This window comes from Chelonoidis abingdonii, chromosome 6, assembly GCF_003597395.2.
Source record: "Chelonoidis abingdonii isolate Lonesome George chromosome 6, CheloAbing_2.0, whole genome shotgun sequence".
NCBI classification, from domain to species: Eukaryota; Metazoa; Chordata; order Testudines; family Testudinidae; genus Chelonoidis; species Chelonoidis abingdonii.
The window spans coordinates 14,039,450-14,055,685 of NC_133774.1; the positions used below are offsets into that span (position 1 = coordinate 14,039,450).

The window sequence follows — 16,236 nt, forward strand, 5'->3', positions numbered from 1 at the left end:
GGAAGCCAAGATGGCTTCTTCTCCCCTTATAAAGCTTCCCCAACTCACTGTTTTGTCCTCAGACTCAGAATAACCTCATGTTGTTCTTCCCTAACTGTGGAGTATGTAAATAGGGCTTTTGTTATATTTGGTCATATCTTGCTTCAATTCAGCAGTGACAGGTAGATAGCCACCCCTGGGATGCCAATAGGCTGGGAGAAAACCTGTTTTTGTCACAGACTTTAAACCATAATGAGTATTCATAACTCTTCCATGTAGTGTTAATACTTCCATTTCATAATGATATGAAAGTTAATGACACCCTGGTGATTGAGACCTTTCTCGATATACTTATTATAATACAGCAATCTTGTATATAGTCAGTTGATTAAATTACTTATCATTTGAGATTCAGACTTCCTGTCTCTATAGTCCAGTAAACAATTGAAATGTATTCTCAGATAAAGATCCTTTTCTCCTTCTAGGAAGAGATACCATGTTGTTTGGTGAAGACTTCATGCTGATTCCTTCCCAACTGGTGATAATTGAGTGATTACCTCCTCCCCTTGTTAGCTTGATGGTTTTGTTTACCTTTTGAATAAATGCACCTTCATTGGCTCTCTGAGGGCCAGGCTGGTCAGACAGACAAATACACTGGTCCATTAGGGCAGAGTAGGCTTATGCATTGCTTGCCAAGCACATAACTCTAGCACATATTCATAACTTTCAATGCACCCGGTACCTATACCGTGCAAGAATGTTAATGATCAGTGAGTTATTAGTTTTGCACTGATATCTTACACAATATCATTTAGATACAGATTATGATAACAGTGTGTTAGGTGTAGTAACTATGTCAAGCTTGACAAGCTGCTGCAAAGGGTACTGAACTACCAGATGGCCTCTGTCGCTACCTACTACGTCATGGGCTGGTGGTTAGAACAAGGGCTTATTAGCTAGGATTGTATCCGAGGCTCTTGCACACTGGGGTTCAATAGAGCTGCAGATACCCAGCCACTAAAAATCAGACCACTTTGCCTAACTGTAGGCACCTAGGTTTCAACTTCCAGAGGTAATTCAATACCAAAAATTTACAGAAATTCATGGAAACATTTGGAAGGCTTTAAATAAACTTTTGCTGTAAATATCTTTGTAAAATATAATCAAAACTCTTTGGGTATAATTGGATTAGCAAAATGGGACAAAATAGAACTCTTTCTTCAAAGAAAGATCCAACAAGACCAGTCTTGTCAAGACTGCGGAATATTTTGGGAGTCTCAGTCACATGCTACATCCCTGTGAAAGCAATGTGTCTTGTCACACGCATTAACTATCATTCTGTTTTTAGATTGATCCCCTTATTGGTACTGTTGGGTTTGGCTCTGGTTTACATGGCTGGGCATTTACTTTGAAGCAGTTTGCTGAGATGTATGTGGCCAAATTTGCTGCCAAAGGTGAAAAAGCATCACTCCTTCCAGCCGAACATTCAAAGAAAGTAGAAGATATGATGAAAAAGCTTTGGGGAGACAAGTGAGTGATGAAATGCACATGTATACATAGGCACATGCTTAGATACCACAGCGATAGGCTGTTCAGGAATATCTTAATGAAGTGTATATATTTAGCACAGTGGCTTGGTTTTCCTTCCCTCTTTAAGAACTCATAATTAGGGCCCTACCAAATTCACTGCCATGAAAAATGTGTCACGAACCGTGAAATCTGGTCTTTTGGGTACTTTCACCCTATACTGTAAAAGTACATGTCATTTCTCAAACTGGGGGTCCTAACCAAAAGGGGGTCACAAGCCTATTGTCAGGGGGTTGCAGTATTGCCACCCTTACTCTGCACTGTCTTCAGAGCTGGGTGGCCAGAGAGCAGCAGCTGCTGGGCGGGTGCCCAGCTCTGAAGGCAGCACTGCCACCAGCAGCAGCCCAGAAGTAAGGGTAGCATGGTATGAACACATTCATTAAATTTGCTATCTATGCCATGACCAACTTGCAAAAATAAATAAATAAATAAATAAATAAAAAGTGTGATTACTCCATGATTTAAGTAGAACCCTACTTATAGTTCAAGAGTAGTTCAACCAGTCCCCATAAGGGGTCCCATTTATTTAGTTCACAGGGTACTCACTGGTTTTCCAGGCCCAATTCCAGTTCAGTCTCTCTCTCTCTGTAGTCAAAAATACCACCGTGCATTTGAGAACAGAACACAGACTCTCACCATCTTTACTAGCTAGACACAGCCTCATCCTTCCTGAGGGTCTATCTGCTTCCTATTACCTCCTGCTTGGAGTCTGTCCTTCTCTGCAGGCCATTCCAGGTAGGCCTTTGCAATCTGTCCCCTGCTTCTTGGGCAGGATCTCTCCTTGCCTTGAAAGCTTTCTCTTGAACTTCCTCAGCTTAGTATCCAGCTTTCTGCCTCTAGCGGTCTCAGTTGCTCTCACATCCACCATCCCCTGCTACACTTTATATAGGAGTCCCCTGATTTCTTTCAGGTGGGGCTCATCTTGTAATCAGGGCTGGTTTAGCCCCAGGCTGTCCTGCCCCTGGGCAAGGCACCCTGTTACAGTATACATATGTAATGCAGACAGTTTGAGGAGAAGTAGCTTATGCTTTTACAAAAAATGAATGCTAATGAGCAGCCTGAAGAACTAGACATAGTTAACATGTATGGCTCAAGAATATGTCTGTGTGCATGTGTGTGTATATAAAACTATTAGGAATACTACACGTATCCGATACAAATATATTCTAGAGGGGGATTCTGATGGCATAAACCATTGGGGGGCGGGGGGAGAGACTGGATTGTTGTCAGAACTTGAGGCTTGAGCTTGCTTTTATTATAACGTGCATAAAATGAATGTGCAGCAAGTTAGATTATGGGCCTGATCCAAAGCCCACTGAAATCAGTGGCAGTCTTTCTATTGAATTCAGAGGGCTTTGTGTTACCCAGGGTTTTCGGAACCCAAAGCAGCAGTAACTTAAATGTTTCTCTCCAGGCAGTGTCAGGAATAAATCAATGGGGACACAGCTCCTCCGTCTGCTAAATGATTGGTACAAACAAAAGAGTGCTTTTACCTAAAAGTACTTTTTTCTCAAGGCTTAAAGACACACACATATATGCTGTAGCGGTAGGTTCAGAGTATCCCAAATATTATAGTTACCCAATGTTTGAAATGGTTTCATGTGATCAACAGCCAGGCTTCCGGGGGCCCTCCTTTTGTCCAGCTGTTAGGAAGTTTAGGTGTCAACTCCTTGCCCAAAGAAAAGCTTCGTTGGACTGCTCCAAAGTGTATTCTTTTGCTTAATTTTTTTATAGCTAACTTAAACAAAGCATATCACACATAGTGACTCCTAGTGGGTCACACTACTAAGAGGGGAGGGATAGCTCAGTGGTTTGAGCATTGGCTTGCTAAACCCAGGGTTGTGAGTTCAGTCCTTGAGAGGGTCATCTGGGGCAAAAATGAGTACTTGGTCCTGCTGATGAAGGCATAGGACTGGACTCAATGACCTTTCAAGGTCCTTTCCAGTGCTAGGAGATAGGCATATCTCCAATTTTATATTATTATTTATATATTTTATAACCCCTAGTGGATCACCAATTTTCCTAATTTTAGCAAACTACTCATTATTTCTTCTTAAAGCATTTCTGGTATTTCTAGTTATAGAAACAATAAAATTTATATGTCAGGAGCACTTAAAACAACCTTGGCTGTCCAAACATTCCTTCCATTTTCATAATGTTACCTTTTTGTCCCATCCTCCGATTCTGATTAGGAAAACTGCAATCATGCAGCTGTTTGGCCTTGCCTCTGAAAGCCCTAAAATTATTTCTAGCTACACCTCTACCTCGATATAAGGCTGTCCTCGGGAGCCAAAAAATCTTACCACATTATAGGTGAAACCGCGTTATATCGAACTAGCTTTGATCAACGAGAGTGCACAGTCTTTCCGCCCCCGAGCACTGTTTTACCACATTATATCCGAATTTGTGTTATATCAAGGTAGAGGTGTATGTGGTATTTGGTTTTCAGCTATAAATGGCTGGACACACAAAATGGCTGACTGCAGTAATATTAAGTTCTGGGGTTACATTTGGACCATGCCTTATAGTATTATGCACAAATGAATTATAACTGCACTGTTTGGAAGTTACAGGCTAATTATTAGATGTATTAAGGCTTCAAAAGAAATTTTCAGGTGAAAGGCACTATGGAAGTGCTTTACAGATGTTAAAATCTAATATCACTCCATGACTAAGGCTATACCAGATTCGCAGCCATGTAAAACACATCATGGACCGTGAAATCTGGTCTCCCGCCGTGAAATCTGGTCTTTTGTGTTTTTATCCTACACTATACAGATTTCATAGGGGAGACCAGGGTTTCTCAAATTGGGGGTCATGACCCAAAAAGGAGTTGCAGCAGGGTCACAAGTGTATTTTAGGGGGGCGCAGTATTGCCACCCTTACTTCTGCACTGCCTTCAGAGCTGGGCAGCTGGAGAGCTGTGGCTGCTGACTGAGGGTCCAGCTCTGTACACAGCAGTGCAGAAATAAGGGTGGTAATACCATACCAGGCCATCCTTACTTCTGCTCTGCTGTTGGTGGCAGTTTTGCCTTAAGAACTGGGCTCCTGGCCAGCAGCTGCCACTCTCCAGCTGCCCAGCTCTGAAGGCAGCATCGCCACCAGTGGCAGAGCAGAAGTAAATATCAGTACTGTGAACCCCCAACTCACTTTTGGGTCAGGATCCCTACAATTACAACACCCTGAAATTTCAGATTTCAAATAGCTGAAATCATGAAATTTACAATTTTTAAAATTGTATGACTGTGAAATTGACCAAAATGGACCGTGAATTTGGTAGGGTCCTGTTCATGAGATAAGTAAGTTTATGGGGATATTTAGCATACAGTTGAAGTGATTTATCCAAGATCACAAAAGGTATTTTAGGTAGATCTGAGATTAGAATTCAGGAATTCCTGGCACCCAATTCTTTGCTCAAGCCACTAGACCAATTTCGGTGATTGAAAACACAAATCTAATCCCAGTGCATGGGTATCTCTTACAAAACAAAAACATCTGCTCCCTGTACTACTTTTATCCAAAGCAACTAACTCTTCTCCCTATGACTGGAACAGCTCTGAAATGTTCCAAGTAGGAATCTCTCCTTTTCCTACTATTTTAGTGCCTTGTACATAATTCAGGGTGTTCCACACTGAAGCACAGTCTTGTTCTCAGAAAGTGATTGATCAGTAGAAATCTGGAAAACTTTTCAAACCATGGATGCTTATCACCTCTTTAAATACTTTTGCTCTAAAGTTCAAACTGCATGAGTTGAGCACCTTAAACCAGTGGCGGATTAACGCATGGGCCTATGGGGCCTGTGCTGGGGCCCTGGCCAATTTGGGGGCCCCCCCAGAGTGGCATTGGAACCTGTTGTAGTAGGAAGAGAGCCTGAGACATAAGCCCTTGTATTAGAGGCCTGGTATGAGGCAAGACCTGCTTACAAAATTTGCTAAGAACAGGGCTAATGATGCAGAAATACACATTCCTAAGAATTGCTAAGCACAGAGTACTTATGCAAACATATTCCAATATTAAGTGGTACCAGAACATCCCAATATTAAGGGTGATATAAAAACATTCCCCAAGGATGACAGGGAACACACTGACCCCTTCTTAAAGATAAGATTAGGATGACAGTATGTAACTGAGAAGTTTTAATCGAACCAACACGTACAAGGTGATGGGTAATAAATAGGCATGTCAGGGGGCAGTAACTAACTATGTCAGAGGCAGTACTAACTTGTTTGTATTAGGCCACGTCTATACGACGCGTCATATCGGCGCGTTACAATCGATTGCTCGGGGATCGATATATCGCGTCTCATCTAGACGCGATATATTGATCCCTGAGCGCGCTTACATCGATTCAGGAACTCCACCAAAACCAACGGAGTTCCAGAATCGACATGGCGAGCCGCGCACGTCGATCCCGCGTGGTGAAGACGGGTGAGTAGATCGATTTTAGATAATCGATTTCAGCTATGCTATTCTCGTAGCTGAAATTGCGTATCTAAAATCGATTTTCGCGCGTCGTGTAGACCTGGCCTTAGAGTATAAAGATATATCTCAGAGAGAGTACTTTTCTCCAGCTGAGGACGGAATGGAAAGTCCTGTTATTCACTGAGGTGTGTCCATTGTCACGGGCATACATGTCTTGGTATTCTTGTCGAGTTTGCCGGTGTTATTACTGTGCTTTGTTGACAGTAAACCTGGCCTGGTGCTTTCGTACCTTAACGGATCTTGTGGTCATTGAGCGATTCGCTCAAGGTCTGCTGTGCCGGCTGTCTGCGCATAGCTGGGGCAGCACACAGGGAGAACACACACGCGCAGCCAAACATCTAACCACACCTATGTAAAAGTGTGTGTATGGGGGGCCCACTGGTGCTGGAACGGTAGCTCCACCCCTGTTCCTCCTCTTCCCCCTGGGGCCCTACCGATTGGCCAGGCCGGAAGCTGGAGCTGGGCTGTGGTAAGAGGCACCAAGGGAGCCTGGGCCACTGTGGGCAGCCCCAGACCTTCCATCTTCCCTGGGAAGGGGCTGGGGTGCCTGAGAGCAGCCCCCAGCCCTTGTCTCTGCTCCCCAGGGTTCACTGCCCGAGGCTATTACGCCCATGTTAAAAAGTGGGTGGGCCATGGCCATCCTGGCCAACCCAGTTCCGGTGCCCGTAGGCCCCCGGAGTGTGGGAGGCCCAAATGTTCTTTGTGCCCAGGGCCCAAATCAATCTTAATTTGCTTCTGCCTTATACTTTTTATTCAGATATTTTGATCCAGCAACTGGAAAATTCAGCAAATCAGCCACCAGCCCAGATGGAAAAAAATTGCCACGGACATTCTGCCAGCTCGTTCTGGATCCCATCTTTAAGGTAAAACAAAAAATTAATCTGTAGCTGTCCCAACTTCTGGCATTTCCATCCAGCGGTATAAGTGTAGGAGTCAGCCTAGAAAAAGACAGAGGCTCACTCACCAAACGTGGTCTCCAAAAGCTGGTTATCTGTATATCACAAGCAGTGTGTGCAGTCCCTGCCTTCAGGAACTTATGATCTAGGACAGTAAACTACATACAATGGCACTAAGGAGAAAGAAGGCAACACAAAGTCTGAAAGAGAATAGAATGTGGCACAGGTCTTGTCGTTCTCCATTAAAAAAAGAAAAATCGTTAGTGCAGTCAATTTTTTCCAGGATACAAAAGAAATTATTTTGGTGTTATCCAAATCAAAGGTTTAGGAATTATCTTGCGTTGGGAGGTTTAGAAAATAAGTTTGGTGTAACTATCATTGTTCAGATCTTTGCAGGAAATCATGAATTTTGTTTTTCATAAAGAACAAAGAATTATTAAATAAAAACCTAAATTTGGAGACAATGTGAGGACATTTTCAGTCTGCTTGTTATAGATCCACTACTTACAGCAATATGTTGGAACAGATTTAAGATGTATAATGGTAAATCTTCTTTTACCAAACGTTTCTCTGTAGATCTTTGATGCTATTATGAACTTTAACAAGGAAGAGACAGCCAAGCTGATAGAGAAACTTAACATCAAGCTAGATGTTGAAGATCGAGACAAAGAAAGCAAACCACTTCTGAAGGTATTTAAAAAAGATTTTGCAACATTTGCCTCTGGTCCCCTTCTATTTTTGCTACACAGCACAGCCTTCTAGAATACTTAATAGGTCTTAGAAGGACCTACCTTATTTGTCAGTTGCAAATCTCAGTTTATCAACTAGTCATAGGGGGCCAAACAAAGACAACCCTGTGTATCTAGAGTGCCACAGTTGACAATAAATTATTTGGAAGTGTGAGCCCTTGAGATATGAGAACAGGACTCGAGTCTGATACTGCACAACCAAAGAAAGGCATATTGGTTAAGATGGAGAGAGAACTTAGATTCACATTCAGATAAGCAGTAAATAAATAACTGACGAAAACTGCTAATGCAACACACACACATATGTATTTTGCACTGGTTGCCTTGAGAAATAAACTTTTTGAAAGTTGCATCTGCATGTTCCATGTATGGGATGAGCTTTGGGAAATGTCTAGAAAAGCAGTGACTATTGGGAACTCACAGGTACCGCTTTGCAACACTCAGTGTTCAGAGCAGAGGCTGTAAGAAGCTTTATCTCAGTTCTTCTGCTAAACCCCAGGGTCTTTAAGGGTATAAGACTCCATGGAAGAGGGAAAGGCAGGTGGGTGGTGTGGATCTGCAGAGCCAGCCGTCACAAAGAACTGCAATTACTACTGTAGAGCACAGAATAAATAACTCATAGAAATGTCATGAATAATGGTGTAATTGGGCCTCCTTTCTACAGTTTTCCACAACTGATTAGTTAAATTTGATGGCAAAACTATACATAGAAAATTTACAGTTATACTAATGGTTTGTCAATAAACATTAAAACTGCTGCTTCCATTCACAGCTTCAGAGTTTAATGTGGCCCATAGCATAGCTTTCTCCTGAAATACAGTGCACCAGCTTGGAAAAAACTGAGTTTTCAGAATGCTCCATTTGAATAATTCAAGTGCGAAGGTTTTCATTAAAAAAGAAAAAAATAAACAGGCAATGAGTGGAATAACTGCTTAGTTAGATTAAAGTCTTTTGAACGTAAATGGTCTCAGGAGAGCTTTGATTAGTTATCCTGGTTTTTGCCCCAGCTCTGTTTTTGGATAGTGTGTAGAAGGCCATTCGTTATTTCTGGGGTCAGTTGTTACGTTTATCATCTCAAATCTAGTTTCAGTGAGGATGCAACATTTGTGTTTCTCAGGCTGTGATGCGCCACTGGCTGCCTGCTGGAGATGCCTTGCTTCAGATGATCACCATGCACCTTCCTTCTCCTGTAACAGCACAGAAATATCGTTGTGAGCTTCTGTATGAGGGGCCACCTGACGATGAAGCTGCTATGGGTAAGGAGGCTGGTCTTTGACTTTGCAACACTAATTACACAATGCCCATAGCAAAGATTAAAAATGTGTTGTTACATACAACCTGTGGAGTAAAACTGACTAGGTGACAAGCCACATAAATCTGGCTCAGAGTTGGTTATTACATTGTGCTGGCCTTTTTAAAATTTCATTTGTTCCATTACTCTGTGTTTGTATGGTGCCTAACACAGTGAGGCTCCAGACTGGTTGAGGTCTCTAAGTACTACCACAGTACAATTGTTCAGTAATAATTCAGTGTTTTCATGCTGTTGCACAATCCACCTTACCTCCTTATGTGCCGGATGGTCTTTAATTCAGTCTTTGAGAATACGTGGGTGGGATGAGTTTGGAGGATGGTGTGCACTAACCCTTGGATGTACAGCATGAAGCAACACAACAGCAAGTATATCACTGCAGCATTCGTTATTATCAAATATGGAATCCTGCTGTCCCACCCCTGAGATATGAGTGTTAGGAAGCTGTGCGAGTATGCTGTTCACAGCACCCGCTCAGACTCTTCCAGTCAGTTACCCAGGCCGGATTAGTTCACAGCACATACCCACTTTGTGGAGTTCTGATGTGTTAAATCACTTCTTTAGCTGCTGGAATTCATGCCCACTCTAGCTCCATATGAGAGTCTTGATAGGTTTTCTTGCCTCTATTCAGGAAGCGCTCTTTCCTGGAGCTGGGTTTGTACTTCAGATGGTTTCTCCCAAGCAGGAGTTCCCCAGCTCCCCTCTTGGAGCTGTGGTGGTAGCTTAGGCCAGCAGTAGGGCCTTACCCAGCTGCTCCTTTTCCCCAGTTAGTCCTCAGGTTCAGCAGGCAGGCCTTGTGCTTTGAACAAGGCAGTATATATGCTGATCCCCTTCCTAAAGATCATTCCAGTTGGCTGGGAGAGAGGAGAGCCTTGTCCCACCCACTCTGCAAGGCTCCTGGTGTCTTAAAGAAACGGTAATGGTATGTCCTCCCAACACTAATTCCCAGAACCACTCTCTCTCTACCAATATACCTTAAGATCCTTGTATATATCAGACCTCCCAAAATCTTAAAAGGCCACAACATGTGATGGGGATGGGTTGATCTGTAGGCCTCAGCATGCATAATGGGGCAGATTCCTCATCACAGTGAGATCGTGCTGAGATGTATTGGTTATTTGTATCAGACCATATCTGGAGAATTATTATGGGCACCTGCTCCTCCATTTCCAAACTCCTTATGTGGAGTCCTATATTAAACTATCATCACCTCCATCTTGTTCAACATCTGTATGAAGCTACTAAGGGAAATAGTGCATTACCATTACATCAGAGGCAAATGGTGCCATCTCCCAGCTATCCAAAGGCTTAGCTGAGATCAGCAACTGGATAAAGAGTAAATGGCTGAGGGTGAACCTGGGTAAGTCTGAAATGATGCTGGTAGGGAGAAGGAAACACTGTGCAGAACTCATAGTCTCTATAATATTGTCCTTCATTGATGATTTCTTCTCTTAGGTCACAAAGACAATCTGCAGCTTCAGTGTCCACCTGACATTTCACTGCTTTTAGAAACCCAAATAAACATGGATCCAAAAACCATCTAGATTTGGCAAGAAGATAGTGCAGCCTCCTGTCAGATCTGGCCTTCACAATAATGGGTACCATATGAAAAACAAGGCTTATAAAGCAGCCGAGAATCCTGTGGCACCTTATAGACTAACAGACGTTTTGGAGCATGAGCTTTCCTGGGTGAATACCCACTTCATCAGATGCATGCAAGCTCATGCTCCAAAACATCTGTTAGTCTATAAGGTGCCACAGGATTCTTTGCTGCTTTTACAGATCCAGACTAATATGGCTACCCCTCTAAGTCTTATAAAGTGGAAGAGGAAGGAAATGCTCAGTAAAGTGTTAGGCCTAGTTTTAAACAGATTTTGAAGCCTCATTGAAATGCTTTGTTTTACTATAGGTATCAAAAACTGTGATCCCAAGGGCCCTTTGATGATGTACATCTCCAAAATGGTCCCCACATCTGATAAGGGACGTTTCTATGCCTTTGGAAGAGTCTTCTCTGGTATTGTTTCCACTGGACAGAAAGTTCGAATCATGGGACCAAACTACACACCTGGCAAGAAGGAAGATCTCTGCCTAAGATCTATTCAAAGGTAGATGGAAACAGTTTGCTTCTGTTGAAGAAGAATGCATGCATGCCAAAAAAAAAAAAAAAAGTCAAGATACATGCAAAGTCTATTTTTGGGAACCTAATAAAAGGAGGATTGTTTACTTTTTTCTATTAAAATACCAAATTTGTATCATTTTCTTTTTGGCTTACATAACAGAAAATGAGTACCAGAAGGAATGCAAGCAAATAAAAGGCAGTTATACAAACTTCCTTAGGTATAAAAAGAGATAGTTTCAACAGATATTTAAGGATTGTTACCCAACCTCTGTCTTTACAGAACCATTTTGATGATGGGTCGTTATGTTGAGCCCATTGAGGAAGTACCTTGTGGCAACACTGTTGGTCTAGTTGGTGTTGACCAGTTTTTGGTGAAGACGGGTACAATTACCACCTTTGAGCATGCACACAACATGCGAGTGATGAAATTTAGCGTTAGCCCTGTTGTACGTGTTGCTGTTGAAGCTAAAAACCCTGCTGATCTACCAAAACTAGTTGAAGGTCTAAAGCGTCTGGCCAAGTCTGATCCCATGGTTCAGGTGAGTGTTAGTGTTCAGGTGAGTGTTAGTTTTAACGTTGCTGGTTTGCAGTGAAGTACTCCTGAGGGACTTTATTCAAAAAGATACTTATTCATGATAGCTTTCATAACCTGATGTTTAGAATTTGCAGCCATACCACTTACATTGTAATCATTTGAAACTTGAACAGCTAAGCAGGGATGGGCCTAGTCAGAACTTGGATAGGACGGCTCTAAGGAAAACCCAGGTTTTGCAATGTGTCATACTGGTTAATCATTAGGCAGCACTCTTCTCTTTGATTTAGTATTGAAACAATGTCCAGCATGATGTTGGGAGTTGCTTATCTTTCAGATGAGATTGTAAAACCGAGATCCTGACTACTTGTCATTACAGATTTTCCAAGTGTGGGAATGTTATTAGTCTTAGTGTCTGGCTAAATTAATGTGGGCAGTTTCTGCCTGCCTGCCTGAATTCCATATACTATTGCAGTGTTAAGGAACGTGCTTCACTTCCTGTCGTAAGCTACTGTGTAGTTTTGCTGTATGATGTTAGACCACCTGCAACATTTCACTGGTGGGTGAGGTGATTCATTGTTAAGTCCTTGGGATGAAAGACACTTCATAAATGTCATGATATCTGGTTAATCTCCACAATAACAGCTATTACTAAGCAATTTTAGAAAAAATCAGTCACAGATTAATCTAACATAAAATGCCCGTGGAATGTTCTGATTTAAATTAATTTAAGAAACAGTTTTTTACTCTTACACAACTAGTATTTCATGTTCTAGTGTACTATTGAAGAGTCGGGTGAGCACATCATTGCTGGAGCTGGTGAGCTGCATCTAGAAATTTGCCTTAAAGATCTGGAAGAAGATCATGCTTGCATTCCAATCAAGGTATAAAAGACTTCTTTTGTGTCGATATCTGCAATGTACAGAATATGATTACACATTAAAGATGGGATTTTCAAAGAATATTTGATGCAAATTGGGCACCTAACTTCCTAAGGCTTCTTTGAAAATACCATGCTAATTTCACAGACATCTTCATTTGCACTAAGAAATGTATTTGACCATGGAAAAATATTTCTGTTACTAGGATTCCTTCTCACTGGATATTTTCCATATTTATAAGTCCTGAGTTTTTTTTCCACAGAAAATCTTGGAATCAGACGATAATAATCCTACTTGTCAATACAGTGCAGTTCTTCAGCTGCATTTTATTGTCTCAGTGAAATTAGCAGTCTGTGGTCTGTGTCAGGGAACACTTGTACTAGTGAATGAAATTGGCTTTACAGTCTGCCTTGAACAAAACTACTTCTGGGGGCATCCTGCGCCAAAACATTAAAAATTCTGTGCCCAATATTTTAAAATTCTGCATATTTTATTTGTCAAAATAACACAATATAATCACACCAGTTTCAATTATTTTGATCATTTATTTCAAAATACCTGTCAGCAAGTATGTGTGTAACAATACAGACAAAAAAAAAGAATTCGGGAAATGTTTTTTTGACAAATAATATTCCTTACTAGGCATATTAATACAGAACTTTGGGTAATTCATTTAAACTACAATACAGAAACATATTTCCTGTACCCCTCAGAAGCAGTGCAAAGGCTTGGGGGAGCCAGGGGTAATGGAGGAGCTGAGGCAGAGGGAAGGCGCCTGGGAGTGAACCCTGGAGGACTGTTGGGTTGTACGGGGAGACTTTGGCAAACCAGTAAAGTGCCTAAAATCACTATGACTTATTGTTAAAAAGCAACCTAGTCAGCAGGCTGTAAAGTGGCCATGCAGCTTGACCAAAGCAGGAAGGGAGGGGGGGTTAGGGTGCCACAGAAAGGGCAGCTTGACCCCACATCCTTCCTGATAAGAATTGTGTTGAAATTGCTGATATGCCCCAGGAATGTCTATTGGGGTCTTAAGGCTGCAGACTCTGGAAAAACCCACACCTGGTTAATTAGTAATCAGAAGGAGCCTCTTGCTTGCCCATTGGAACTGTTTGCTTGACAAGTTTTCTTAAAGGGACTTGTCATTGTATTACTAATGTATAAATAAGGGGAAAACCCTTGAGATGCGGGGGACTCTTCGGGAATGGTCTCTCCCTCTGGATGCATCTTGTATTCCCCGCTGGCAGACGGGCTGCCACTGTGCTACGCGAGAGCCACACTCCGCTTCAGTAATTATCAAGAGTTGGGGTTTTTTTTACTAATCTTGTTGCGGACGTAAGTGCTTGAGACTAGTAAAGTTGAGCTTTAAGTGAAAGCACTCTCGTGTTGTCTTGTTTGTGCCAGCCATCTCTCGGTCGGACGGCCGTGTCTCCCCTGATTTATTTCCTGACACCTCCTCGCACCGAGTAAAAGTTACCAAGAGCTTTGGGTTGCAAGAACTCTGGGTAACAGGGTGTGCGTGGGAAACGTATGGAAGAGTTTCTTTTTGGGGAGAAAGGGATTGTTAGAGAGTTGGGAAGCCTTCCCCATGCAGACCCCAGCTGACCTCGAGCCTCTCCCATTCAGTCATACACATCTGCACCTATCGCCTCTGGGCCTGGAGTCACCCTCCTATTCAGCCCCTGGCTCAGTGCTATCACCCCATTTGCTCCTGAGCCTGAGCCCCAGTCTGTCCCGTCCCCCCGCACTAGCCCTTCTGAACCTCAGTCTGTGACACCTCCTCCAACAGCCCCATGTGCTCCTCTCTGCCTCTGAACCTGGTTCCACAGGCAGGCTGCTGTGATGGAACACAGTTTCTGCGGGTCAGCCAGGTGTTTTGGCACCACAGCAGCCTCTGGTGGTTGAAAGGCAGAACTGCAGCACTTCTGGGGCAGAATGTATTTTCTGTGGGGGAGAGGGGAGGAAATCTGCACGGGACATGATTACTGTGTATGTGCAGTGGCGTGGAATTCCCCCAGGAGTACAAAATAAAACCTGCTGCCTAAGGCAAAGAAATGATTTAGAACTTTGTTCTAAAAAGGGCAAACAATACAAATGTGGGAAGATGGGACGTAGTAGGTTCCTTTTGTAATTTTAGTGTAAAATGTTGGATGTTCACTATTACAATTTTATTGGAATTTGCTACCTCACAGAAATCAGACCCAGTTGTATCTTATCGTGAAACAGTCAGTGAAGAGTCGAGCCAGATGTGCTTGTCTAAATCTGCCAATAAACACAACAGGCTGTATATGAAAGCTCGGCCCTTCCCTGATGGCTTGGCAGAGGACATAGACAAAGGAGAAGTCAGTTCCCGTCAAGAACCGAAGCAGCGTGCCCATTACTTGGCAGAGAAATATGAGTGGGATGTGTCTGAAGTTCGTAAGATCTGGTGCTTTGGACCTGATGGAACTGGTCCAAATATCTTGGTTGACATCACCAAGGGTGTCCAGTACCTAAATGAAATCAAAGACAGTGTTGTTGCTGGCTTCCAGTGGGTAACAAAGGAAGTAAGTATGAATAATAGTTTACATGCAGGATATTATTAAATATCTCTCACATTATCCAAACACTTTTTATCTTCTTATAGAATATATATGTAACCTTTAGGAAAAGACAACTTGTTTATGAGAACTATTAGGAAATTACACAAAACTATGAACAGTTTCAGCAAAGAACAGAAAAAAAACTGTAACTATTTAGATGGAAGATTTCTAGTGATTGTGAATGCATGGAATTCCTCCACCCAAATATTTAAAAAAAATAGTTTGCAGTCTGTGAGTGGCTGAACTTTGATTCCAAGTGCAGCTTTGTTCTGAAAACGTCTGTGTTCTTAAAACTTGCATTTCCACGTTGCAATGAATAGTTCTTCTGTTCCTTCAGGGTATCTGCTCAGTACCAAAAGGAGTGTTCACGACTCTAAGTTGAAGGTCAAGGTGTCAGTATAAGCACATTGTCAAATATATTTCCAAGTGAACTCCCATATCTGTAAAAATGTTCAAAGTAGTAAAAAGTTACCATATCAAATTCACCATTTTCCTTTCAGTTCTGTAAAAGGCCATTGACTCTCTTGCAGGGTGTGTTGTGTGGGGAGAACATGAGGGGTGTTCGTTTTGATATCCATGATGTTACTCTGCATGCTGATGCAGTCCACCGTGGTGGTTCGCAAATAATTCCCACTGCCAGGAGTGTCCTGTATGCCTCTACTCTTACAGCACAACCCAGACTTATGGAGCCCATCTATCTCCTGGAGATCCAGGTATGTAAGAGGGTGATCTAGTGGAGACATGAAAGGAATGTCATTGTACAAGTATTGTTTCTGGGCTAAGAATGTTGCACAGGCTGTGGGGTTTTTTTAGAAATTGGTCCTGTGTTCTGAGGATGGTAGAGTTTGAGTTTTGTGTGTCTGGAACAGGGTCAAGTTTGAGCAGTGACAGCTACATGCATTGCGTTAAATCACAATGTTCTTCATTAACTGCCAGTGCCACAAAGGGAAACTAAGAAATTGTTCTGCCTTTCTCTTCTGTCCTTTATTACTAAGGACATTTAAGAGAAAACAGGGGTAACTGAACCCTTGAAAAGAGAGTCTCCATGCAAGTGTCCTGAGGACCTAAACCAGAGCAGAGAAGAGGGCAGTATAAGCAGCTCTAGTTCTAAATATGTCTCTCT

The 16,236-nt window shown here is 42.3% G+C and overlaps 1 protein-coding gene across 1 annotated transcript in view; it reads left to right on the plus strand.

Annotated features, from left to right (window-relative positions):
* The window catches only part of LOC116835557 (elongation factor 2-like), a 34,674-nt gene that overhangs the window by 14,130 nt on the left and 4,308 nt on the right, over positions 1–16,236 (plus strand). Inside the window, exons 5-13 of the mRNA XM_032798463.2 lie at positions 1,328–1,509; positions 6,806–6,911; positions 7,521–7,634; positions 8,811–8,949; positions 10,912–11,107; positions 11,402–11,660; positions 12,430–12,537; positions 14,724–15,077; positions 15,644–15,826. Coding sequence (XP_032654354.1) covers positions 1,328–1,509; positions 6,806–6,911; positions 7,521–7,634; positions 8,811–8,949; positions 10,912–11,107; positions 11,402–11,660; positions 12,430–12,537; positions 14,724–15,077; positions 15,644–15,826 — 1,641 coding nt within the window. The remainder of the gene's footprint in view (positions 1–1,327; positions 1,510–6,805; positions 6,912–7,520; positions 7,635–8,810; positions 8,950–10,911; positions 11,108–11,401; positions 11,661–12,429; positions 12,538–14,723; positions 15,078–15,643; positions 15,827–16,236) is intronic.